Below are 27055 nucleotides of genomic sequence, written 5' to 3' on the forward strand. Positions count from 1 at the left end.
TTCTGGATTATATTCTTAGATTGAATTCTTTCTGTTACATATGTTGTTGAAACTGCTTTCTTGATTGTGCTGAGTTTGCAACATATAGGTAAAGGTAGCAACCATTTGTTTTAGGCTGTTATCCCCTGAAACACCCATTGCCCTTTCCTCCCTCTCAGACCCCAACCAAGAAAGGCGCCTCAGTTTGCAGTTTGATTGTTTACCTCCTAAAATGCTTACAACAAGGATAAACAGACAGTTCCTTCCTGGTAAGTTTTATTGAGTGGATTTCCCTTGAACTGAAGATGTGCTTTGTCATGAGGCACATGTTTATGGCTTAGCTATTAAGATGTATGGATATTCTTGGATGTTGCACTGCACCAAAGACTTTATGTTCAGATCAAAGGATCAAACTAACATAAAACAGGTTAGCAACAGGCATGGTTTCAGCAATCACTTGCTCAACTTTCTGATTCTGTAAGGCTATCCAGCCAAGCAGACGTCCCACTAGATGTAACTTGCTGGCAAATTCCCTCTGCGTAGCAGGGAATTGAAGTATAGTTGTGATCTGTACCCAGCTCCAGAAAGGGATCTCCAGAACGCACCATCTGCCTGTCTAGTTGCTGCTCTCCTTGCTCACAAGCTATGTGCCTGAGCAACGCTCACTTGCTGACCATCACTAGAACTGGTAAAGATGCTTTCTGCAGCCTCTCCAGATTCCTTGATCTCCATCCAACTCTCCTCTCCCTCCTCCTCTCTCCCAACAGCCCAGCCTGCCTGAGCTGTTATTTCCCCTCTCCTACTCCTTCCTCCCGAAGCTTTTCACTGTGTGTCTGTCTCTTCCCTTCCCTCCCTTAGATGGTTGAAAATGTTATTGGCTGCTAGCTGTAATACTGATCTCACATGCATCCAACACATATGATAGCTATCCTTCATATGCTTGGATTGTCTTAGAATATTGCTTGCCTTATGCTGTTATTTTTAGTTCAATAAAAATTTAAGATTGCATAATGTTGTGGTATTGATCTTATGTCGCCAGTTTGAACTGTGATTCCCAAACTAAGATCAAGAAGCAGTGCAGCCAAGCTCCTTTTCATTCAGGCGTAGCTCCTGAGCATACATAGAGCGCAAAAGTGACTTTGGGCACAACAGTGGACATTGTGGAGAGTGTTCCCTCCCTAACAAAGGCCATATTTTCATGGCCACACTGATCATGGTTAATCCTTTGGGATACATCCCTCCGAGACCTTTCATTCTGCATCTGCTCACACATCCTGCTCACCAGATTTTTTTGGGGGGGCATGATTTTGTTGTCCTGCAGTTTCTATTCTGGAGCCCACCAACTATTGATTATGCCTATATTGACTACACTGAGATCTAATCAATTTTAGGTTAAATATTTATTCATAGATAACATCTCAAAGGTGATCCTAGTAGTGGCTGTACGTTGTACGTTGCTGTTAGTGCAAGGAAACAACTTGCAAACTGATGTTTGACAGGAGGATGGTTTTGTGGCTATGGGTCGAGGGTTATCATGGGGTTTTTTTTACATCTGGAATATATGATTTGTGCTGTTTGTACGGGGGTGCACAAGCCAAGGTTCAAGCACAGGTTTGGTGCCATGGGGAGGGGAGCGGAGTAGGAGTGAGGAGAGCAGGTCCTCACCTGCTCTTTTCCACCCCATGCAGCTTCCTGCTGGGGCGGCACACATCTCAAGTACCCACACACACAGCACCAGCACATATATGGCATCCACACATGCACAGGCAGCATTTGCGTGGTCAGCATGGTGCTTGGAACTTGGTATCACATGCACTGTCCCGCTCTCTTCCTTAAAGCTCCCGCTCGCCACTCCCCTCCTTGCGGCACCTAACCACCTGTGCTCGAAGCTCGGTTTGTGCACACCCTTAACTGTTTGGTATTTTACTGCCATTTCTGGTGCTGTAACAATCACTGTTCTTTTTTCCCCCTTTCTGGTCTATGGACTGCAGCAGGGGCAGAGCCACCATTGGGCAAACGGGTTCAAAGAACCCAAGGAGAGAACTCTGGAGGGAGAGAAAGGGGGAAATGTCCTATCAGGCAGCTGATGCTGCCTGAAATGATGAGCTGAGAGCTTGTTCGGGCTCTCGGCAGCCCAGGCCACACACCCTTGTCACGTGCAAAGGATATCCATAAACTGCAGCTAGTGCAAAATGCGGCAGCTAGGGTTCTATCTGGAGCTGCCCGGTATGATCATATCACACCTATCCTGAAAGAGCTGCACTGGTTACCAGTGTGTTTCTGGGTCCAATTCAAGGTGCTGGTTTTGATCTTTAAAGCCCTCAACAGTTTGGGCCCAGGATACCTGAGGGACCACCTGCTCCCAAGGGTTGCTGCCCGCTTGATGAGATCATCTTGATGGGCTCTGCTCCGGGTGCATACAATAAGGGAGTCTCGGTTGTCGTGCACACGGGACAGGGCCTTCTCTGTTGCTGCCTCCAGACTTTGGAATGCTCTCCCAGTGGCCACTCGCTCCTTGGACTCCATCACAGGTTTTAGAAAGCTTGTTAAATCTTGACTTTTTATCCAGGTCTTTACATGATTGTTTTTATTGCTGTTTCTGTGTGTCTTACCCACGTATAGTTTTTTATGTGTGTATTTTATATATTTCAAATCAGATTGGTTTCATATTTGTAGCTTAATATTTTTAATTGTTCATTTTTATTGTATGTTTTTTAACTTTTATAAACCGCATTGGGATTGTTTTTAATGAAAGGCGTATATAAATTTAACAATAAATAAATAAATAAGATGGGGTGGCAGGCAGGTAAGAAGAAGACGACGGCGGCTGTGGGCAGGAGGGCGTGGGAGAAAAAGAAGATGGCGGGTGGGCAAAAAAGTGGGGGCGGGTAGGGTGAGGGGAGAAAGCTGCAGCAGCAAACAGGGGTGCAGATGCTCTGCACCGGATCAGCTAGTATTCAATAAAAAGTTAAAAGCTTTTTGCCTATGTTGCCTCATTTACTTCCCATTTCACACATTATCAATATGACAGGGTTCTGGAAAGGGCTGTGTGACATTCAAGTCCTTAAAATATTTATCAATACAGCAAATGGGGAATTTAAAATGTGAAGCATTTGCTGAGAGTTGTGGGGTATACAAAGCTGCCGTATTTCAAGTCAGTCCTGTGGTTCATATATACTAGTCTGCACTGACTATAGGCTATAGTCTGCATGGATCAGTATTAGCTCTCCAAGGATTCATACGTTCTTCTTTCCTAGCCCTATTTGGAGATATTAGGGATTCAACCTGGGTCATCCTCCATGCACTCAATATGCAGGATCTCCTGCAAAACCTGGCCCCAGATTATCCTCATACACAAACTAGTTACAAGTGCAACAAAAACATGAATTGGATTTTTAAACACTACAGGTCTTTACACCCTTCCCTGCATTGATTGGATGAAGAGGGGAGAGGAGGAGAAGGCGGAGAGGAGACTTCTCTGCAGCCCCCAAGCAAAGGAGGCACTTTGCAATAGATTCAGTTAGTGCTTTAGATGCTGGTACAGAGGGGGAAACTCAGGAAGATTAACTGATCTGTCCTGATCCTCCCATATCTTGCTCAAAATAAAGCTATTAGGGAAGCACAAGAAGTGTATGAGGCTGAATAGGCATGTTTCAGCAGCTTTGGGGGAAATAATCCCTGCTAACTGAACAGAGGAGTGCCGTTTGAAGTGGTAACTATCCCTATTTATCCCAGCAAAAAAACGTCCTTTTCAATGACTGTTTCCTGGGTCTCCCTTGTATGACAGCATTAGATACTTTGCTTTAAACTCCTTTTTGCTTTAAACACACCTTTTAAAATCCTTGCTTAGAAGAAAAATGATATGAACTTTTGGGGGGTGAGGAAAATAAAAGATGGGTCATTGTTCTTTAAACTCAAGTTGAATTTTATTAGTAAACCTCAGGTGTTTTCTTCTGGCAGCAAACAGAAACATCTGGGGAATGGTGAAGGAAAGAATCCTTTTTCTTTCAGAAAATGAAATTTCCTTTCATTTTGCATTATGCGGCTATGTTCACTTCATTTTTTGAGCATCTGCTTCCACTAGTTGATTGATCCAGCTAGTTTTTGTTGGGATGCTTCTCTCCTGCTGCTTATCTGTTCTTCTTCCCATTTTTCTCTCTGTTCTATTCCCTGTGCTTTAATGAATTATTCCTTCAGTATTGCTTCCTTTCTTCTCAGTTCTTCAGTTCAGACATGGATTCCTCTTTTTTGATTCTGTGCTTTTTGTATATTGCTTCCTTTCTTTTTCTCATTTACCCCACCCAATGAAGCCACCGCCACTGAGCACAGGGTGGCAGACGTGATAGTTCTTCTCCCTTCCCCCTTATCTTTACAACAATCCTGTGAAGTAGGTTAGGATGAGAAAAGGTGAATGGCAAAAGGTCTTCCAGTGAGCTTCATAACTGAGGGGGGAAGGATTTGAATTCAATCAATCAATAACATTATTATCATCTTTGACCAGCCTAAGGCAAGAAAACATAACATTGGCATGTGTTGAAGGCTATTGAGATTGAGGGAGTATAAACAGTAAGAAGGCTATAGAATTTCCAAATTGTTACAGCCTATAAGGTTTATAAAGACTGTATTATGGCCATTGACTGTCGTAAGGCAGCCGTAGCACAGAAACTGTAAGCACCATGAATCAGCAGTTGCAGTGTTGCACTATAGGAGACTAAAAGGTTTACCAATTAAAAGTGATTAAAACTATATGGGTTAAAACTGTTAAAATGTTGGGATAGTTAAGATCTACAAGTAAAAGGCTATAGAGTGTTAAAAGTTATTGTAGAATTCAAATTGAAAACTATAAAAAGTCTGTAGATTATAGGTGGAGCTCTGTGCTGCATTAGGTCTAGTTAGCATTTACTGGCGGTCAGGGTCTGGCGAATTTTGCACGCAGCTTCATAGAACTAGTCAGAGAGTAATAGAGAGGTATAGAATTAATCAGGGAGGCCGGGGAACCTAGTCAGTTGTGGGAGAATGAGGGTATTGTGGGGGTGGGGTGGTATTGTGCTGTAAACTAGCTGGGCCAGAGACTTGGCTTTCAATAATTTAAGGGCTGAAGGTATGTATTATCCTCTTTGGGTACAGAAGAATTTTAAGATGGCGGTGGCACTCCTCAGGATGTTTAAGTTTAATGCAATGTGGTTGCCACAGGTCTTCCTGGGCACTTTCCAGATTACTTGCAACGGGGTCACGACGAATCTCTGAAGTGTGCTTCCCCACTTCCTGTGTTGTGACACCAATATAGTACTATAACATTGTATATACAACATTAAAAAGTTGCTGTTTTTTCAGGTTGTTAGTTTTCATGGGACTGCTCCCCCTTCTGGGCGCTTTGCTATTTACGTTTTGAATGCTATTTGCCTGAACAGAAGCATTTTGCCGCTGTTGAGCGGCTAAGCTGGAAAGCACCCTGGTGCTGTTATGCATAGAGTTGCCATGCCCACTGGAATTTTGAGTTTCACCTGGATTTTAAGCACCTAATCCACATTGCTTAGCCCACCCAGATTCACCCGGATTTCAGCTTTCATTAAAACAAAAACAAACAAACAAAAAACCCTAAGTTCTAGCCCTTGTAGAAGCAGATATGGAGCAAAACATGCAGTCACTATTCTGCTCAAAAATTATTTTCAAGCCAGTTTACATAATATGCAAATTAGGCACCCAGATTTGGAAAGCCAGGATATGGCAACCCGGTCAGGGGTGTTCCGTTAATTAGGCAAAGGGCGACAAATGTCTCCTGGCCCACAGCCTCTGAGGGGCCCCAAGTTCTCAATCCTTGCCCTTTCTCCCCTCCGCCCCCGTTTCTCACCCTTTCCCTTTCTCTATTGCTGTGGCAGCAGCAAAGTGGCCCAATACCCACTTTTTATTTGCCTCCTTCCCACCTCCCAGCATGGCTGCTCCCAGCTGTGCTCTGCAAAGACTCACTCTCTGGAGCTGAGAGCATGCCGATTGAGTGATGTCATGCAGGCACAAACACATGCGTCAGGCACCACCAGCAGCAAGACGCAGTGCTGGAGCTTTGTAGCCGAGCTGCTGGCTGCAGGTTGCCTGGGGGCTGCATAAAAGCATTGTTTGTGTTGCTGATAGATTGACTCACAAGGCAGCAGGAGGTAATGTAAATGAAAGTTGTATTGGGTGGGGCGGGGAGAAGAATGTAAAGGAGAGAAACTGCCTGAGGGCTACATAATTGTATTGTTCTGCTGTGCTGACCGACCCTCAAGAAGGCAAGGCAGGGGGAGGACGGTAAAAGAAACTTGTGTTTTTAAAAGTAACCATCGGGTGGAGGGAACAAGTAGAATGTGAAGAAGACAAATGAAAAGGAGTAAGAGCTGACGAGAAAGGGGCGGAGGCTGTCTTGGTACTGATGTGATGGAAAGTAACAGAAACTTGTATTTTTAAAAGTAAGCATGATGGAGGTAGAGAGAACAGTTGGTGTTCAATGTTGGGATCTTGCAGGCTGAGTAGGGATGTGCGGCCCGGTTCAGGGGTTTGGGGTCGAACTGAACCCCACCCCGGTTCCATCCGGACTGGAACCGAGCCCCCGGACAAGTCTGTGAATTTTTAAAAGATTAATTTTAATTTACTTTCAGCCTCTTCCGGGGGCTTCCTGTAGGCCACAGGGGAGGGTGTCCGCCAAGGTTCCCCCTCCCCCCGCTGGCCTCTCACATCACCGCCATGGCCCGAATTTAATCAGTCTCCGTAAATCAGCATGGTGGCCATTTTGGAGGCTGCTGCGTATGCGCAAATGGCCTCTGCGAGGCCTGGCATGGCCCAAGACCTTGCAGAGACCACTTGCGCATGTGTGGCAGCCATTTTTCTGGTGGCGATTTTTTTAAAAAAAAATGGCTGCCGCACATGCACAAATGGTCTCTGTGAGGTCCTGGGCCATGCCAGGCCTCGCAGAGGCAATGCACGGCGGCCTCCAAAATGGCCACTGCATCAATTTACAGAGGTCCGAATGGGCCAGTAAACTGATTAAATTTGGGCCGCATCTGTGATGTGAGAGGCCAGTGGGGGGAGGGGAAACCTTGGCGGACCCACCCCCACGGCCTACAGGAAGCCCCCCAAAGGGGCTGAAGGTAAATTTAAATATAATTTTTTTAAAAAAAATAAAATTATAAAACCACCCCCCCAGACTGAACTAGACTGTGGGGGCCGGTTCAGAGGGTACCAGACCAAACTGGTCCTGTCAGGTTCGAGTCCGGTTCGGACTCGAACTGAACCAGACCAGCCCGTTTTATGCACACCCCTAAGGCTGAGTCGTCCATTTGAACCAGCATGGTGTAATGGTTAGAGTGCTGGAGTAGGATCAGGAAGACCCGAGTTCAAATCCCCATTCAGCCATGATACTTGCTGGGTGACTCTGGGCCAGTCACTTCTCTCTCAGCCTAACCTACTTCACAGGGTTGTTGTGAGGAGAAACTTAAGTATGTAGTACAGCGCTTTGGGCTCCTTGGAGGAAGAGCGGGATATAAAATGTTAATAATAATGATAATGATGATGATAAATAAATAAATAAATAAATTGATAAGGGTCTAAAGCTGCTGAATAAATGCTTAAAGGAAAAAAGACTTGCACCAAAATAAGACTTTGCAAATCAGTTGATGCTGGGGATTTATTTTTAAAGGTGCCTTTCTCTCCTGCCCCTGAAATGCTTACTACTAAGATCCCAAGAAACTGGGATGACTCCATGTATTCCATTTTGTTGTCTGCTTTGAAACCAAATTAGTGGGGAGAGAGAGGGAGAGAGAGAGATTGTCTAAACTGATTGCTGGTGGGTGACTTCGCTTTCTGTTTGGCATAACTCAGGGTAGTATTTGTATGATTCTTTCTTCCTACTTTTATTCTTACAACAATCCTGTGAGGTGGGCTAGGATGAGAGAGAGTTAGGGATGGGCCCGGACCAGTCCGGACCTGGGTGGTCCGAATTGGGGGTAGGGGTCGCTTTAAGAGCAGCGGGAGGGTTTACTTACCCCTCCCGCCGCTTCCCACGGTGGCGCCGTAAGTAGTAGAGTAATTGGGGCGGCAGGATACCTCCCTGCCGCCCCTTCCCCGCTGCGGCTCTCAAAGCTCCCAGTAATGCTTTGCGCACGCTTTATAAAGCGCAGGCTTTATTTGCTCTATAGTAGCAAAGGTCCTGGATAGCTAGTGCTCAAGTCCAAGACCCCGATCATTTACAAGCATGACATATTTATAGCCTAGGAGATGGTGCATAGGTACTGCCCTTTTCCTTTGTCTGAACTTTCTGTAAATTTCCAGCTAACTTCTGTGCATGTATTCTTTTAGGTGAATACCTCATCACCTTCTTATCTAGTCTCTCCTGGCCCTCCTTGGCACAGAAAAGCAACTCCTTATAAGGAATCCCCTAGGCCCCCCTTACACAGACAGAATATATGAAAGGTAACATGGCTTCGGTCTGGTTCAGGCCTACACCACTGTGGCATGTGAAACAGGCATTGGGTAGATTGGCAACAGGAAGTTGATGATTCCCACTAATTTAACAAGAGCAAGCAAAAAGCAACTAGACATCTCTACCATGGCTGGCCTTGTGCTTAGCTTTCAGCCTTGCTGTTCATTACCAGCATAGTTCCCTTTGACTAGGTGTTTGTGCAGTTCTGCTTTCCAGTGTTCTGTGTTTTGTTAGAATCCCTCAACTCTGTTAACTGTGGTATACATTTGTCTGTTAGGGATCATGGGGCTCTAGTTCTGTAAAAGAGCACATGTTTTGCATGCAGAAGCGGGGCGGGGTCCCAGGTTCAATCCATGGCATTTTCAGATAGGAACGAACAGGCTAAAACCTAAGATGTCTACTAGGCCTGCTCATGAAGCAAGAGAGTCCTTGGTTCAGGGAAATTCTGAACTCTGCATGAACTTATTGCACTCTGGGAAATGACTGCTAAAAGGGATTTGTTTGTAATTACTCTGTGAAAGTGCTTTTATTGCTTGTAATTGGTGAAATGTATACCCTTTTATTATGCTTATCCTGTAAACAAGTGCCTTGAGCTGGCAAGATATACAGACAGATTGTAGTGCCCCCTCTCCACCCCCATTCCCCTCTTGCTATATCTTCATACCTCCTCCTCCTCTTCCTCCTCCTCCTCCTCCACCTTTAATTACTGAGATGCTGGCAATTGGAACAGAAAAAGACCAGAGACTGCAGTTTGAGCAGCTATGTTTTTGTATCTGAAGGACATTCCTCTGATAACAAAAGAGACACTTGTGGGAGCAGACAGGGAACACTCCTGATGATAAGAACTGACACTAAAGGATGTGCCCTCCTTGAATGTGAGAACATTTGCTATATGATTGACACCTTTATGGCTGGATGCACTGACACTTTTGCAATGTTCAAGACAGTGATGATGGACACATGTCGTAGATCAAAGAGTTTTAACTGTATAAGAGAACCAGCCGCGAGAAGCAAGCGAAGTGGGCTCTGAGGCTCACTCTCGACTTGCTGACAGTCTTGCTTGCCAAACTCTGCACCAAGTCTCAATAATAACGGTGCCTCTTTCCTCAAAATTATCAGCTCCATTCCTTTCTTTCCTCATTTAATCTTGCCTCCCTTCTCTCCTCCTTCTCTCTTGCTCTCCCCTCCTCCGCTGGATGTTCGATGCTGTTAGCAGTTAGATATCCTTAGCCACCGAGCCAGTACACACACCCTTGCCAGATAATCTCTAAGTAATACATTTTACTAGCCGACCCCACACAGAGCATCTGTGCGCTCTTTGGGGCCGGCGGTTACCTCCCCCCCTTTCTGCCCCAGTCTCTGCTTCCAGGCCCAGCCACCTCTCCTCCCCACTGCCACTTCTGCCCCCCTTTCTTTCCCCCCTCTTGGGCCTTGCCTCCACGGCCGGGCCCGCCACCTCTGGCCTCCATGGCTGGGCCACCACTGAAGCAACCAATCCTCCAGGGTGTGCCTCAGCCAATCAGGCACGTCCACCACCCAGCCAATCAGCTGGGCTCTGGGACGCACATTCCAAGGCACACCCAGGAGAATTAATATAATAGATTAGCTTAAGTAATACACGGTCTGTGTCTGTGTTTTCTTCTGTGCCTGCTGCCAGGAATCACTATATCTCATGAAGGAACTTGAGAGCCCCAAGAGGACAGTATGCCTAATTACCTTGACTCTGGTGTAGCTCCAGAGCATACAAAGAGTTCAGGGTGACTTTGGCACACAACAGTGCCAGAGGCATGGAGGGCCACCTCCAGGTATTTGAAGCATGTGAGTTGCTCGATTGTATGCCCATGTGCCACGAGTGGTCTCTTGCTGAAGATCATGATTTTGGTTTCGTGGTAGTTGATTTCTAGTCGATTCTCCTTACAGTATTGAGTGAAGGCTTTCAGGGCTCTTCTGAGACCTATAGGGATCTTAGAGTGGATAAGAACAGCCCTGCTGGATCAGGCCCAAGGCCTATCTAGTCCAGCATCCTGTTTCGCACAGTGGCCCAACAGATGCTGCTGGAAGCCACAGGCAGGAGTTGAAGGCATGCCCTCTCTCCTGCCGTTACTTCCCTGCAACTCGTACTCAGAGGCATCCTGCCTTTGAGGCTGGAGGTGGCCCACAGCCCTCCGACTAGTAGCCGTTGATAGACTTCTCCTTGATGAAGTTATCCAAACCCCTCTTAAAACCATACAGGTTGTTGACTGTCACCACATCTTGTGGCAGAGAAGTCTACAAGTTGATTATGAAAAGTACTTCCATTTGTTGGTCCTAGATTTCCTGGCAATCAATTTCAGGGGGTGACCCCAGGTTGTAGTGTTATGTGGGAGGGAGAAAAAATTCTCTCTATCCACTTTCTCCACACCATGAATGATTTTATAGACCTCTACCATGTCTCCCCGCAGAGAGGATTGCAGAGTCATTTGCACAGGGCAAGGTGGAGATGCGTTTTCCTGCGGGTTTGGGGTGTATGTGTGTGTAAAAATCAGTGTTTCTCAACCACCAGTCCGCGGACTGGTGCCAGTCCACGAAGCATTGGGTACTGGTCTGTGAGGCATCACTAATAAAAATCACCCCCGCAAAAGCACAATTTTGGGCCAGCAGGGGCCATGCCGAGAGCTCTCCAAAGCTCATTTCTAGGCAGCCATCGCTGCTGGATAATGTTCATTTTGAGGAAGCGAAATGAACATTATCCAGCAGCGAGGGCTGCCTGCCTAGAAATGAGCTCTGGAGAGCTCGTCTGGTCTCCGTGGACCTTGGGCCCCGCCCCCTTTGTGCATGACATCACTGGGGTTAGGGGGTGGCGGCGAGGGGGGTGACCCCTTTACTAACTGCTGGTCCAGGAAACTGCACATGAAGAAAGTACCGGTCCATGACTCCAAAATAGTTGAGAAACACTGGTTTAGATGACCCACCATGTTGTTTAAAGTTAAACAGGAGCAGAGCCAGTTTGCAGCCCTGCTTAATGCTCTTATGAGTTCAGACAGCACTTGATAGGTGACCCTGAGGGTTGCATCTGAGGGATGTATCATTGTGGAGGTGCGGATGAGGAGTAGCAAGCATCAGTTGAGCAGGTTTCTAGCCCCCCCCCCCCCAGTTTGGCTCAAGATATAGAGTCGAATACAGACTTGAGATCTATAAACGCTGCATAAAGGGAGACTGTAGTGTGTAGGTGGAGTATTTCTAGATTAAATTCTGTAGGGTCAGGCGCTGGTCAGTGGTTGACCATCCCTCCCTCAGATCTTTCCAATTCTAATCAACTCCCCTCTTATTATTTATTAACTCAGGGGTTCCCAACCTTTTAAAACAACTGAACCCCTTCTGTCACAAACCTTCAGGTCAGGAACCCCATAGAGATTTTATACACACACACACACACACACACACACACACACACGGGCGGAGCCACCATTGAGCAAACGGTGTTCAGAGAACCCGGGTCACTGCCCCTCAGGGGCTGTGCCATACGCCCCAGACACACCCCATTTGGGAACTAAACCACGCCCCCTCCGTGTCTGACATCAGGGGCTCCCTGCATCAGATGTCAGACACTGACACAAGGAGGGGGGTCTGTGGTGGCGGGCTGATCCCAGGCCGTCGCTGGCCTCCCTCAGCATGTGTGTGTGTGTGTATGTGTGTGTACATATAATATGTACAAGTTATGCATGAGTACTCCCACTGAAGTTAATAGGACAAGTAATCCTGTCCCATTAATTTCAATAAGACTGCTATGAGTAACTTAGTCTGGATATAAGCTAGTGACTAGAGTAGCCTGTCTCACAGCCATAACATTGTGTGTGTGTGTGTGTGTGTGTGTGTGTGTGTGTGTGTGACATTGTGGAGGAACAAGGCCTAGACCTCTTGGGTTTCTGCAAATAAGCCCCTGTATTGTTGTTAATATTCCCAAACCTCTTCTTGTAAATAAGCCCTGATAAATGAATTGTATTATATTCTGTTCCTAATAATTGTAAATAGGATTTCTGTGCTTGCAAATCCCTATACATGGAGACAGTGCAGGGTCAAAAGTTCATTCTTGTTTTTTTGTAGTTTCACATTGGTTTAGCAGTTTGACAGTGGATTTTCTTTGGAGGGAAAGGGATTTTTAAAAATGGAGGGAATTTTTGTTTGTTCTGATTGGCTGGCCCAATAAACTGTTGGGGCTGGAGAGAGGCAGAGCTGGCAGTTGCAGAAGAAATCAGAGTGAGTCCAGGAGAGCAGAGAGCAAGTCCAGAGAGTCAAGAGTGAGCAGCTAGAAGAAGTCTGAAAGAGAATTGGTCTGTGATGGATTTTGTCCATTTGCAGGAGAGAAGGTGCGGGAGGAAAATAACGGAAATCACTAGAAGAAAAAGAAAAGCCAGGTTGGATTGAGCCCGAGACTTTTGCTATAACCAGGACAGGGACTGCCCAGCAAGCCAGAAGCTGTGAATATAGAAAGTACAGAGGACTCTGTGTAGGGGCAGTATAGCCAGGTAGTGGATGTGTTTTTCCAGCTTTTTATTTTCCCTGTCATGCTCTGTAAGTAACTGTTTTGCGTTTGTATTTTTTGGTTTTGATAATTTTTGAAGGGCTGTTACAGTGGACTCAGCCATACAAGAAGTTTGCTTGGTGTCAATGGCAAAAGGTTAGGAGGAATAGAGAGCTGTTCCACCACAGACATATATACATAAAAATACAAATAGTATGAGTACCCCTGTTGGGAACCCCATATTAATTTATCTTAAGTATCTATTATTTATTTTCCTATGAAAACATTTATCGATAAGCAGTATAAATAACAAACATAATTTGAAATCAGGCACATTACTGTTCGTTTTAACTCAGTAAAGCTCTGGGTAGAAGAGCTAGGCTACCCAGGACTGGAGCAGAGACTCCTGTTGCTCCAGATGACACGAGCTGTGCCTGGGACTATCCAGGCAGCTCGTGTGTGTAAATAGGTTTAATGTGTGAAACTATGTGGAGTGGGGGAGTAAGGTCAGTGGATGGTGGGGGCAGAGCCAGCTACCATGATGATCCCATTCCCTCCCCAAGCATTCGCTCTACAAATGGGAAACAAGGTGAGAGTAGAACGATGGAACTCATAGTTCCATCTGGAATCTTGAAACTGCTATTTAATTGTGGGAGGGGAGGGGCTTGGCAGGGGAGGGAAGGAGGCCGATAATGGTGATAGGAAAGTGTTTGGCACATGTCAAAAGGCACCCTGTTATTCAGTCATGCTTGATAGGTTCTGAAGTTCAACACGTTGACCATGGAAATATATTTCCATGCTGCTTTATTCTTTCATTTTTGAAAAGTGGCTGAGGAATGGGAGAATTCAGTCTGCCTTAATTATTCTACTCACAGATGGACCCAAATGAATTCATTCTTTTTTCTTTCTTTCCAGGTTTCATTGTGCTAACGAGCACAAACAGTAATTTGTATGTGATATGTAAAACTGAAATGCAGAGGTATATTATAAAAAATGAATTGACATCCAGAGTGAAAGTACAGCTGTACTCGTATGTACACCTACGTGCAACTAAGTTTATTTATATTAAACCCATGTCCAATTGTATGCAACTGTACACATGTAATAGCGTGCATTCTGAAAGCAGGAACACCAGATTAAGGGCCCAGCATTGCAGTACGTGACACTTTGGGGGGCACATAGCTATTTTGGTGAGATATTTCCTGGGGAAACCGCATGAGATTAATGGGTTAACCCCCCTCTGGTTCCAACCATGCCACTGTCCTAGTCCGGATCATCACCCTCCCCATATTGGAAATAATACTGTATTCTAAAGGAAAGGGGGGGAAACACAAGAGAGACAACATATTTAATGTGTCTAGTTTTGCAGCAAACACACCAGCCCTTTTCCTGTTGTCACTCTCTCATTTGGATCTTTTGCCATGGTGAGGCAATTATAGGAAAGGGAACACCCTCTCCTTATTTGGAGTTAAAGTAGCACAGTTTTTATGCTTCAGGGAGAGACAGCAGCAATGGCAGCTGGGGGTCCCGTTGAAGAGCTCTGTGATGAGACTACTTGTCCCATCTGCCTGGAATATTTCAAAGATCCAGTGATCATAGACTGTGGCCACAATTTCTGCAGAGCCTGCTTGATCCAGTACTGGAGGGAGTCTGACAGAGTTGTTTCCTGCGCTCAGTGTAGAGAAACTTTTCAGCAAAAGAATTTCAGGCCAAACCGACAACTGGCAAATGTCGTAGAAATAATCAGGAAACTTGAGAAGGAAAAACAAGCAGAAAGAAAAGGGGGAGAGTGTGCCAAGCACCAGGAGGTCCTGAAACTCTTCTGTAAGGATGATGAAGACCTAATCTGCTTGGTATGCGAGAAATCCAAAGAGCACAAGGGTCATGATGTGGTTCCAGTGGAAGAGATTGCCCAGGAGTTCAAGGTAGGAAATCACCATAGTGGAAATCTATAGGGGGAAAAATTGTTTTCTTTTAGAGGGCTCTGCACCGGGATGTAGCAAGGCTGAAGTGGGCCATGGGGCAAGACGTTTAGATGGACCCTTGACCCCATGCCTTGTTGTTCTCCCCCCACCCGTGTCTTTGCTGCAGAAAAACTATAAGGATATGGTAAAAAGCAAAACATTCTTGGCATGCCCTTTCTCTTGCTCTTCATGCAAATCATATCACCCACGCCCCACACTCCTATCAGGAGCCGGGAGCTTTCCCCATGGGCAAAGGCCAGGGACATTTGTCCCTCTTTGTTCAGTGATAACTATGCCCCTGCTCTGTATATTCACTCCTATAAGAAATTTTGTTGAGTTCTTCAAATCATAGCAAAGCTGCCTCATTTTCACAGAAGTGTCCAGGTCTTTCATTATCTATATGTGTCTGTCTGTCTGTCTGTCCAGATAGATAGATAGATAGATAGATAGAGTCAGAGGTGCACCTAGGAAATTTTGGAGCCTGGACCTAAAGGCCTTTGGAGTCCTACCCCCGCCCTCCACAAGTTAAGCATCATCCCCAGTACAGTACCTCCAGTGACTGTTGCTGTTATCTATCTTACATTTATTTTTAGATTGTGAGCCCTTTGGGGACAGGGTTCCATCTTATTTGTTTGTTATTTCTCTGTGTAAACTGCCCTGAGCCATTTTTGGAAGGGCGGTATAGAAATATAATAATAATAATAATCCCCCTACACACAAACACACCATGACACATGCAGTATTTTTAACATGTGAGTTATTGAGGGCACAAAAAGTAACCTCACTCATAAGAATGTAAAAACATAAAACAGGTATGTTTATGCAAATATGCATTAGCAGAAACATTTCAATATGCAACTTAACATATTCCCATCCCACATATTTCTCTCCACACTCCCCCCTCTGTCTCTAAAGCACCCCACACAGGTCATAATCACACTTAGCTGCCCGGTGCAGTGCAGGCCAGTGGTGACCGCACCACCCAGAACAGACTAAAGATTTGGGGGACCCCAGGGGGTTTGGAATCCCTGGACTTCAGGGCCGAAGTCCAGGGGTAAGAGCACCACTGGATATAGAGATAGATCGATCTGTATGAAAGCTGTGCTGTATTGTATCCAGGACACACAAGAGAATAGGGCTCAGTATAGGAACAGTAATTTAAAATCACATCACCACATCCTGCTTTCTCCTCTCCAGCATCTCACATTATACAGCGTGGACATCCCTTTGAGGAACACCAGCACAGCTGCATGCATACATGTGCATGTAATAACACACACACAATCATGCAATTATTACATGTGCTATTACATGTAATTAATGCTTGTAATAACACACACAGTCTTGTTCACACAGTTGTTCAGATCTAGGTCTAATGTGCGTTACCAACATGAGATTGGTTTTACTATATTTTGTGAAATTTTAACTGTTTTTACTGTTTTAAATTATATACCCTGCCTAGAGATGTACATATCAGGCGGTATAAAATATGATTAATAATAATACTTAGTGTGATTGTGTGAGCCCATGCCAAGGTAGGAATCCCAGATTCATCTTGGGTCATAAACTACCTTGGCATGGGTTCACACAATCATGCTGATGTTGGTAGCCCACATTAAACCTATATTTGAATGATTGTGTGAATCAGCCATTATATCACACATCAAAGCAGGGGAGTAGGGTAACAAAATTGTGACAATGGCTTATGGAAGCTAAGGAGGCCTTTGGAAGTATGACATTCTATAAGGAAGGTCCTTCACCATTAAACTTACTCTCTCAGATATTACATAAGACTAAGGTATTGATGCACTGAAACTGATAGCATAAATGTATCACAAGAATAAAATTGCACAATCTGCAAAGAAAAAGCAGGTTTGCAAGCCAAAACCTATCATCAAAATGTTATCACTGGGCAGCATTCAGACTAAATTAGTCTTGACTGAATCCCATTGAAATTAATGGCTGTTAATTGTGGTGGTGCTTAGTCCTGCCTAACTAGTTGAATGCTGTCCAACATTTATTAACACAAGTAATAACAAGTAAATAAATAACAATGCTGGTGTGTATCCACAAGAACTCTTTAAAGCTCAAAAATCAAAAAGGGAAAAGCTGGGCATGTTTAACATTGTTTTTCATCTGTAGTGTCTAACATTCAGCACATCATACTTTTATTCATGTTCATTCAGAGCAGGATTTGCTATTTATGTAGCCTGAGTTTATGATTATGATTTAAGAAAACATTTATATTAGTAAATTCTGGTTAATGTTTCATTTTCTCTCCAGTGGCATAACAAGCTCTGAAGGGGCCTGTTCGATTTGAACAAGGGGACCTTGTTTTCTTTTCTGGAGCTGATGGCACCGCCAATATTTTTGAGGGGACTTTTTCTCCAAGCCCCTCCTGCTTCTTGGGAGGCAGGCACCAAGCATCTGTCACTGCTATTGCCTGGAAGATGCTATTGCTCATACTGTTTCTGTTTCACTACAGACCTATTCGCATGTAATGTTCAACACTCAATCTGTTTATCATCAAATCAGATAATCTTCAACACATCGCCCTCCCCACAAAACACATTTTTCTCCCTGAAAGTGTCTTTCCACTACCCTCATCCCCATATGTAACTGAGGTAAAGTTGTGCCCTTGAGTCAATGTTGACTCCTGGCAACCACAGAGCCCTGTGATTGTCTTTGGTAGAATACAAGAGGAGTTTACCATTGCCATCTCCCGTGCAGTATGAGATGATGCCTTTCAGCATCTTCCTATATCGCTGCTGCCTGATATAGGTGTTTCTGGGAAACATACCAGCAGGTATTCGAACCAGCAATCTCTGGCTTGCTAGTCAAGTCATTTCCCCACTGCACCATTAGGTGGCTGGTAAGTGAGGAGTTGCTCCTATGTTTTCATCACTTCTCTCTCACTCACTCCCTGCCCACTTCTCTGGAAAGCCACATCTAGCCATTCAGGGAAGTGAAAAGTGTGTTACACGCATTATTCTTCAAAGGGAAACAAAAGAGAATCCAGCATATATGTAGTCGTATTCCAGATGTCAAAGTGTCATGTCTGACATGTAATTTCCTGTTTCCAATTGTTTTTTTCAGTACTTGCTGTCTTGCTCCAGTGCTCATTTTCTCCCAGCCATTTGCTTTCTTCTTCACCCTCTCTTCCATATTTTGTTTATTTGCTTTTATAAATAAGGGCTAGCAACCAGACGAATGCAGCACTGGTACTATGGAGGAGGGGGTGACTTTTGCTGATCCCTCTGTGAACCCCACTGTGCCTTCTGGAAATAAGCACTGACACGTTTTCAGAAGGCACAGTGGGCTTCAAAGGGAAGAGAAGATAACTGAAAATCACTCCTTCCCCACTAGCATCAGCATGGCATTAGAGCACCCGCACTGCATTAGTCTGGGTGTCAGCCCATATTTATTTTTGTTTGTTGTTTGTTTGTTATCCTGCCTTATCTAAAATCCCAAGGAACCTAACAAAACCTAAAATACAATATACAAAAGCAATACTGCAAGATTAAAACATGTATTCAAACATTACAAAGAAACATTACCAATAGAGAGTGGAATAAATTAAATATCTATAGCAGCAACAGAAAGATGAATGAATTAAATAACTATAGTAGCAAACCATTAGATTGAGCGGAAAACCAGCACAGCAGTCAGAGCAAAAAGGTACCAGAGAACAGAATGGACTTTGCCTGCTACTGAAAGGCAGACAAGGTTGGGAGGAAGTGAACAGTCACAGGGAGAGTGTTCCACAATCTGGGGGCAATAACAGAGAAGGCCCTGTTCAACACTCATGACAAGTGATCCTCCTATGGTGTGAGCACATGAAGCAAGGCCCCCTCTGCTGATCATGTGGCAGGCAATCGCCCAAGGAAAAAGGCAGTCCTCCAAATACTTGGGGCCTAAGCCCTTTAGGGCTTTAAAGGTAAGCATCAGCACCATAGGGCCCAGAAACAGGCAGGCAGGCAGTTCAGTTCTATAAAGATGGGAGCAATATGCTCCTACACTGAGGTCCCAGTAAGAACCTTGGTGGCTGTTTTTTGTACTAGCTGAAGTTTCCAGCTGCTCTTCAAGGGTGATCCCACATAGAGTGCATTGCAGTAGTCCAACTGCAATGTGACTAAGGCATGGGTAAGTGTGCCTAGAGCTTCCCTCTACAGGATATGGCTAATACATCAGTCAAAGCTATGCCAAGATACACCTGGCCACAGCTACAACCTGAGCATCCAGGAGCAATGCTGGGTTAGGAAAATCCTCAGATGGTGAACCTACTGAACAACAGCCCTGTCCTTCAATTAAAACCTCTCAGGACGTTTTGTCCTAGACCTCATTTGCCCACACTGTCATTTAATCTTAGTGGCAGTGTTGACCTGCCTAATTTAAGTGAAAAATACCACAACTCTACTTCTGATGTCAACATACCACAGGTATTTATAACAAAATCAAGGAGGTTGCCACAGGCAATTGGAGGAAATGGCATTGTCAGGAAACCAAGAACAAAGGGTGGAAAAGGAGAGGATTAACCCTCTCCTGGGTAGGAGAGGGTTAACCCAGGAATCTCTAATCATCTGGGAGCAGGAAGGTTGGATCCTGTCTTCCCTCCAGCTCTTTGATCAGGCAAAACAGAGAAGGGGTGAAAGGACAGTCACAGAGAAGCTACCTAGCTTCCTTGGGTAAGGTGGAAATGTTCCTTGGCAAGTGGCTAATCCTTCACTATCAGATCAAACATAGTTTTCAAAGGAAAACAATGGTTGTTATCAATGGTCCAGACTTCTCCTCAAGCAAAGTTTTTCCTCATGTGTGCAGGAAAAAATCACGGTCCGGATGAAGTCATTGGAGAAACAGAGAGAACATATTGTGGCTCTGAAATTGGCTGAAGAACTTGGAAGCAAGAAGTGCCTGGTAGGTGTTTCTTATTACATTTCACATGTTGGGGGTGATGAGTATTGCCTGCTAAGCTCCTCATGTTCTTGAATTGTAAACAAAACCCTAGGTAGCCTTCTTGATCCATTTGGGGGAAGAAATCCAAAAGTTACAGTTTAGTCCCACTTTTATTATGACCAATCAAAGTGACACAGAGTTGTGATCAGCAAGCTTTCTAGTTCTCCAGAGCTTTCTAGTCCTTCATCAGTCTGGATGGCAAAATAAAAAGGGAGAGGAAGGAGTCATCAAAGCTGGACATGGTGGCACTGGTGGAGCTTGAGTCTACTGTTTATGAGAGTTCTCAATTGTAAGATGTGCAGATTTTAAGCTCTGCCCCGATAAGCAGCTTCCTCTTGTCCCCACCCTCTGTTTTATGTTACTTTGCTATCTAACATAAGAACAGCCCTGCTGGATCAGGCCCAAGGCCCATCTAGTCCAGCATCCTGCTTCGCACAGTAGCCCACCAGATGCCGCTGGAAGCCACAGACAGGAGTTGAGGGCGTGCCCTCTCACCTGCCATTACTCCCCTGCAACTGGTACTCAGAGGCATCCTGCCTTTGAAGCTGGAGGTGGCCCACAGCCCTCCGACTAGTAGCCATTGATAGACCTCTCCTCCATGAACTCATCCAAACCCCTCTTAAAGCCATCCAGGTTGTTGGCTGTCACCACATCCTGTGGCAGAGAGTTCCACAAGTGGATCACGCATTGTGTGAAAAAGTACTTCCGTTTGTGGGTCCTAGACCTCCTGGCAATCAATTCCATGGAGTGACCCCTGGTTCTAGTGTTGTGTGAGGGGGAAAAGAATCTCTCTCTCTCCACTTTCTCCACGCCATGCATGATTTTATAGACCTCTATCATGTCTCCCCGCAGTCGTCTTTTTTCTAAACTAAAAAGCCCCAGGTGTTGGTAGTCTTGCCTCATAAGAAAGGTGCTCTGGGCCCCTGATCATCTTGGTTGCCCTCTTCTGTACCTTCTCCAGTTCAACAATGTCCTTTTAAAGATGTGGTGACCAGAATTGTACGCAGTACTCAAAGTGTGGCCGCACCATAGTTTTGTATGAGGGCATTATAATGTTAGCCGTTTTATTTTCAATCCCCTTTCTAATGATCCCTAGCATGGAATTTGCCTTTTTCACAGCTGCCGCACATTGAGTCGACACTTTCAACGAGCTGTCCACCACAACCCCAAGATCCCTCTCCTGGTACGTCACCAACAGCTCGGATCCCATCATCATATACTTGAAGTTGGGGTTTTTCGTCCCAATGTGCATCACTTTACACTTGCTAACATTGAACGGCATTTTCCATCTTGTCGCCCACTCCCCCAGTTTGGAGAGATCCTTTTGGAGCTGCTCACAATCCGTTTGGGATTTCACTACCCGGAAGAGTTTGGTATCATCTGCGAATTTGGCAACATTGCTGCTTGCCCCTGCTTCTAGATCATTTATGAATAAATTAAAAAGCACCGGTCCCAGTACAGATCCCTGGGGGACCCCACTTCTTACTTCCCTTCATTGTGAAAACTCTCAATTTATACCTACCCTCTGTTTCCTGTCTTTCAACCAGTTAGCAATCCACACATGTACTTGTCCCTTTATCCCATGACAGCTAAGTTTCCTCAGGAGTCTTTGATGAGGAACTTTGTCAAAAGCTTTTTGGAAGTCCAGGTAGACTATGTCAACTGGATCACCTTGATCCACACATTCGTTGACACTCAAAGAAGTCCAAAAGGTTGGTGAGGCAAGATTTACCTTTGCGGAAGCCATGCTGGCTCACTCCGAGCAGGGCCTGTTCTTCTAGGTGCTTTACAATTTGATCCTTGAGGATGCTTTCCATCAATTTGCCTGGAACGGACGTTAGGCTAACTGGCCTGTACTTTCCCGGATTGCCCCTGGATCCCTTTTTGAAAATCGGTGTTACATTTGCTACTCTCCAGTCCTCTGGTACAGAGCCCGATTTCAGGGATAAGTTAAATATTTTAGCAAGGAGGTCGGCAATTTCACATTTGAGTTCTTTGAGGACTCTTGGATGGATGCCATCTGGCCCTGGTGATTTGTTAGCTTTCAGTTTTTCCAGACAGTTTAGAACATCATCTCTCGTTACTTCTATCTGACTCAGCTCTCTAGCCTCCATCCCTAAAAAGCCTGTTCAGGAGCAGGTATATGCTCAGTATCCTCTGCCGTGAAGACAGATGCAAAGAACTCATTCAGTTTCTCTGCAACCTCCATATCCTCCTTAATAATCCCTTTCACTCCCTCATTGTCTAATGGTCCAACTGCCTCCCTGGCAGGTTTCCTGCTTCTGATGTACTTAAAGAAGTTTTTGTTATTCCCCTTGATACTTTTGGCTAAATGTTCCTCAAACTCTCTTTTTGCCTCCCTTATCGTCACCTTGCATTTCTTTTGCCAGAGTTTGTGTTCCTTTCTGTTCTCTTCGTTTGGTCAGGCCTTCCAATTTCGGAAGGAAGTCTTCTTCCCTTTTATGGCTTCCTTGACGGTACCCGTTTGCCATGCTGGCATCCTCCTGGACTTAGTGGTACCTTTCCTCCTTTTGGGTATACAGTCTAACTGGGCTTCTAGTATTGTGGTTTTGAGTAAACTCCATGCACTCCATGCATTCTGGAGCAAAGTGACTCTCCTGATTTTCCCCCTCAGCTTTCTTTTCACCATACTCCTCATTTGGGAGAAGTTTCCTCTTCTGAAATTCAAAATGTCTGTGTTAGACATCCTTGGTGATTCTCTCCCCGCATGTATGCTGAATTTGATGGCACTGTGGTCACTGTTCCCTAAAGGGTCAATGACACTGACATCACGCACCAGGTCCTGGGTGTCACTCAGAATTAGATCCAAGGTCACCTTCTCTCTGGTTGGTTCCATGACCAACTGTTCTAGAGCACAGTCATTTAGCGTATCTAGAAATTTGACCTCTTTGTCCTGACTTGAATTTGAATTTACCCAGTCTATGTGTGGGTAGTTGAAATCACCCATAATTACAGCTCTGCCTCTCCTTGACGCCTCCCGTCTGCTCTTTATGCGGTTCTGCTCCGTCCCCTTCTGTTTTATTTGAATTCTTTGCAGCCTCACACTTTAAAGGATGGCTTTTGCCAAATGGGATACTGCCCAGCTCCCATCGGCTGTTTCCCAGGTGTCATTTTAAAAGCTGCTCTGCAACCTTTTTGATTTTAAGCACCAGCAGTCTGGTTCCATCTTGGTTCAAGTACAGCCTGTCCCTTTTGTACAGGCCTTGCTTGCCCCAAAATGTGTCCCAGTGCCTAACAAATCTAAACCCCTCCTCCCAGCACCAACGTCTCATCCACGCATTGAAACCCCTCAGCTCTGCCTGTCTCCCTGTACTTGTGTGTGGAACAGGTAGCATTTCTGAGAATGCTACCTTGGGTGTCCTGGACTTCAAAATGCTACCTATCAGCCTAAATTTGGCTTCCAGGACCTTCCGACTGCATTTCCCCACATTGTTGGTGCCGACGTGCACCACAACAGCTGTCTCCTCCCCAGCACTGCCTAGGAGCCTGTCTAGACACTGCGTAATGTCTGCAACCTTCGCACCAGGCAGGCAAGTCACCATGCGGTCACAAACCCATCTCTCTATCCCCATAATGATCGAATCACCAACTACAAGGAGGCCCCACCCCCCAGAGGAGTATCCCCTGTGCGAGAGGATATGGGCTCATCATCCACAGAAGGGGTCCCTTCTAAAGGAGCATTTCCCTCTTCCTCAGACCAATGTCCTCCTTGCCCAAGACCTTCATTCTCCCTGACAGCAGAGGAGCTACCAGCCTTGGAGAGCGATGCCTCTATCACATCCCTGAAGGTCTCGTCCACATGCCTCTCTGTCTCTCTGAGCTTCTCCAGATCCGCCACCTTGGTCTCGAGGGAACGGATTTGTTCCCTGAGAGCCAGGAGCTCCTTGCACCGAGCACACACCCATGACTTCTGCCCATGGGGCAAGTAGTCGTACATGTGGCACTCTGTGCAATACACTGGGAAGTGCCCCTTCCCCTGCTGACCTTCTATCTTCATACTGTTTTAGTTGGCTGTTTACTGTATTTAGGGAGCTTATTGTCCGTTTATTAGATAGCTTATTAGATAGTTTATTAGGATAGGTCTCAGCTGTAATGGTCAACGATTTAACTGTCCAAACAGTCTTTCCCAAGAATATGAGGGATACGAGGGAGGGATATGTACTTACATTCTCTTCTCCACCAGGCTCCTTGTGATCCTTGTGATCGCAGGGGCTTATTCCAGGCTCCCCCGCACACTTCCCGCTAAACTCCTGCAAAACTCCTACGTCCTGTTTGCTATCCCTGTTCGCTATGCTTTCAGGCCTTCACCTCATATGTAGAGTATCCTTCCAACTGTCACACAGGATGTGAGTCAAAGGAAAGGAATGTGGGGCCTCTCCCAGCCCTAGCTTACTCCACCCCCACCAATAAGTAAACACTGCCTTTAGGTAACCCTAAGAACTCCTAGTCCTGTGATATCTTAACCCTAACAAGTAACCCTAACAAGTAACACAGAGAGAGATAGAGAGACTAAGACCTACCCATTAGAGAGAAACAGCCCCTAGCTTGATGAAGGGTTCTAGAGAACCCAGAAGCATACTGCTCACAAGCCATTTTGATTGAGCAATGAAGCAACAGGCTGTAGTGGAAGATGTCTATTCTGCCCAATCACCAGAACCTTCATTTTGACGTACAGGTTACATACTTTCAGTCACGTCAGCTCCAGGTGTCACAAAAACCGTTTGGCACTAATTGCCCTGAGATAGGTAAAATAAGAGGTAAATAAAACAATTACTCACCTTTTATCTTTGATGGCTGCATAGATTGAGGACTTAAACCTTAATTAGTGCCTCCATCTCTCTGAGCCCCAGTGACAGACAACTGGAGACAGAACTTCCCTTTGAGGTCTGCAATTTTTAAAAAGGAGGAAGAAATAAAGTAAAATCATTCACATGACTAGCCCTGCCTGGGTAGAACAGGGCTACGCCAGGCAGGGCTGGTTGTGTGCAGGGCTGGGATTGCTCCCGATCCGGGCGCTCCACCCCCAGGTAGCCCTGGTTTGAAACCTGGGCTAAAAGTGAGGTAGGAGGATGCACGCACACCTCCTACCTCACATCCGAATTGTGTGGGCACTCGGGCTTCTGGCGACCATGCTTATCATAGAACTGGGGGGAAGGAGTGGCCCAGCAGCCGGGAAATATCCCAATGTACCACGCCACTCACACAGTACATTTTTGGATATCTGGTGGCCAGGCTTCCTTCCTCCGCCTCTTGTTCAGCACACTACTCACTGCTCTGCCACTCATGTGGGCGCGCAAGTGGCATAGTCCTGTTTGGGCCCCAGATTGTGTGTGGGAAGGAAGGTCGGATCCTGCCTTTCACCCAGCCCGCCCCAGCAGTCATGTGAATCACCTTAGTGTGTGCTTCTGTGGAGGGCTCTTGCTTTGAGTCCAACATGCGTGTTCCAGAGACCATGCAGAGTTCCTTTTGTCCTAGCTGAGGCAAAGGGCTGCTTTCAATCATGCTTTAAGCCTAAGATACTAAATTCCAAAATAACTTAGGGAAATTGCCTCCTAGACTCTTCCATCTAAGCCTAGGATGCAAGTAAGAATGCTTTTTTGTGTTCTTGAACTCTTCTTTTATTTTTTTACTTAATAAACTAGACTTTTTACTTGTTTTTATTCTAATTCTGGTCTGTGCTGGGTATTACATTATGTTCAGCCCTACCTGTGCCCACTTTAATCATTTTGCTACTGAAAGACTAAGAATTTGAGGGGTTATACTTGATAACCCATGTTAACACTCTTGAATGTGTGTCTTTTCGGGAGTTCAGAGTGTTTGCATGATTCAGGTACCTGGCCTACCCCTAAAGGCTGGTGGTGGCAGCGGACAATTCTTTTTAGGAGGAATCTGATAGTGCAGAGGCTGGAAGGTTGAAGCCTTGCATTCATGCTCTGGGCATCCTTCACACAGACATTTAGGTGTTTGATATGAATGAATTCCTGCAGGATCTACAGGCTGGTTCCATTTTGCCTTTTCTGTTGGCTATATTTGTGAATTTTGTAGTTTTATAAAATATGTGACCTCACGACTTAGTTAATCTTTTTGGTGCCATCTCTGTCATCTTATGGATTGTATCTTTGATGTTATTGTTTATATATTATCTAAGGATGCATTCTAATTTATTGTTGCTGAAAGTGATTTTGTTTGTTCTTTGCTATACTGTCAAAGGCAAAGGCCTCTACCTAATTTCCCTTGATCAATCTTCATATTTCATTTGTGACCCTTCCCCAATTTTTGTGTGCTTCTCCAGACATACTTAGAAAAAGAGAAGAAAAAGATCAAATCTGTCTTTGAGGAAATGCACAGATTTATTGAGGAAAAAGAGCATCTGTGGCTAACCCAGCTGGAAGATTTAAAGAAAGATTTTGAAGAGAGGCATCAAGAAATTGTCACCAGGCTTTCTGCAGAGATTTCCCGTCTCAGTAACCTGATTACAGAGATGGAAGGGAAGTTTCAGCAGCCACCACAGGAATTCTTGCAGGTGAGGCCAGTGTACAGATGTGCCCAATAACAGTAGTTATTCTTTTGCTTTGCTGCTGAATGACAAGCCTAGCTTTCCTCCATTTTGCTTTTCAAATATGTACTTTCCTCTGCAGTAAATAACAATAACCTCATCTGTCCCCCACCCTCCCCCGCTCTTAACAGTCTGCATGTTTGGGATTAGACATGCAATTATTCTACCAAGAACTAATCCATCTACTTTGCGTGCAGTCTCCTTCTTGGATTGAGGTGCATGACATTGTCACAAGCCATGCCATTCAGGTATCCCTATGTGGCACAACATTTGTACCAGATTTGGTGCAAGCATTGCAAAGTTGTTGGGGGACACACACATACAGAGTGACAGACAGAGACACATAGACAGCAATAAGGGTACTTTCTATGTGGAAAGTAGGCTACTCCAGGCAGGGGGGTGGTGCTTGGTGATGTCGCAGGTATCTAGCCAATCAGTCTTCTGGACAGCCCTTGTGCTTCAAGATGGTAGGACTTGTTCTCCCTTAATTACCCATATCATGCCTATTTTGAAGACATTGGCTGCCAATCAGATTCTGGGTACAATTCAAGGTGCTGGTTGTTACCTTGAAAGCCCTAAATGACTTGAGCCCCAGGTATCTTAAGGACCACCTGCTCCTAGCTGAATCT

The 27055-nt window shown here is 45.2% G+C and overlaps 3 protein-coding genes across 8 annotated transcripts in view; 2 read left to right on the plus strand and 1 right to left on the minus strand.

The window, feature by feature from the left end:
- LOC128343451 (zinc finger protein RFP-like) overlaps window positions 1-2824 on the plus strand; it is a 30269-nt gene extending 27445 nt beyond the window's left edge. Inside the window, exon 9 of the mRNA XM_053292550.1 lies at window positions 159-2824. Within this exon, the coding sequence (XP_053148525.1) occupies window positions 159-230 (72 nt within the window). The 3' untranslated portion in view covers window positions 231-2824. The remainder of the gene's footprint in view (window positions 1-158) is intronic.
- The window catches only part of LOC128343452 (zinc finger protein 606-like), a 75037-nt gene extending 50893 nt beyond the window's left edge, over window positions 1-24144 (minus strand). The window contains exon 1 of the mRNA XM_053292556.1: window positions 24037-24144. The gene's annotated coding sequence lies outside the window, so the exon portion shown is untranslated. The remainder of the gene's footprint in view (window positions 1-24036) is intronic.
- Window positions 5986-27055, plus strand: part of LOC128343450 (zinc finger protein RFP-like) — a 29251-nt gene continuing 8181 nt past the window's right edge. The window contains exons 1-5 of one of the 6 annotated variants that reach the window (XM_053292545.1): window positions 5986-6131; window positions 13848-13962; window positions 14429-14857; window positions 19715-19810; window positions 26163-26393. In XM_053292545.1, the coding sequence (XP_053148520.1) occupies window positions 14444-14857; window positions 19715-19810; window positions 26163-26393 (741 nt within the window). In that variant the 5' untranslated portion in view covers window positions 5986-6131; window positions 13848-13962; window positions 14429-14443. Of the gene's footprint in view, window positions 6132-6164; window positions 6423-7062; window positions 7101-12769; window positions 12826-13847; window positions 14858-19714; window positions 19811-26162; window positions 26394-27055 lie in introns of those variants that run through there. The other 5 variants (XM_053292546.1, XM_053292542.1, XM_053292541.1 and 2 more) reach the window with 5 other exon arrangements.

Source organism: Hemicordylus capensis, chromosome 2 (genome assembly GCF_027244095.1).
Source record: "Hemicordylus capensis ecotype Gifberg chromosome 2, rHemCap1.1.pri, whole genome shotgun sequence".
NCBI classification, from domain to species: domain Eukaryota; kingdom Metazoa; phylum Chordata; class Lepidosauria; order Squamata; family Cordylidae; genus Hemicordylus; species Hemicordylus capensis.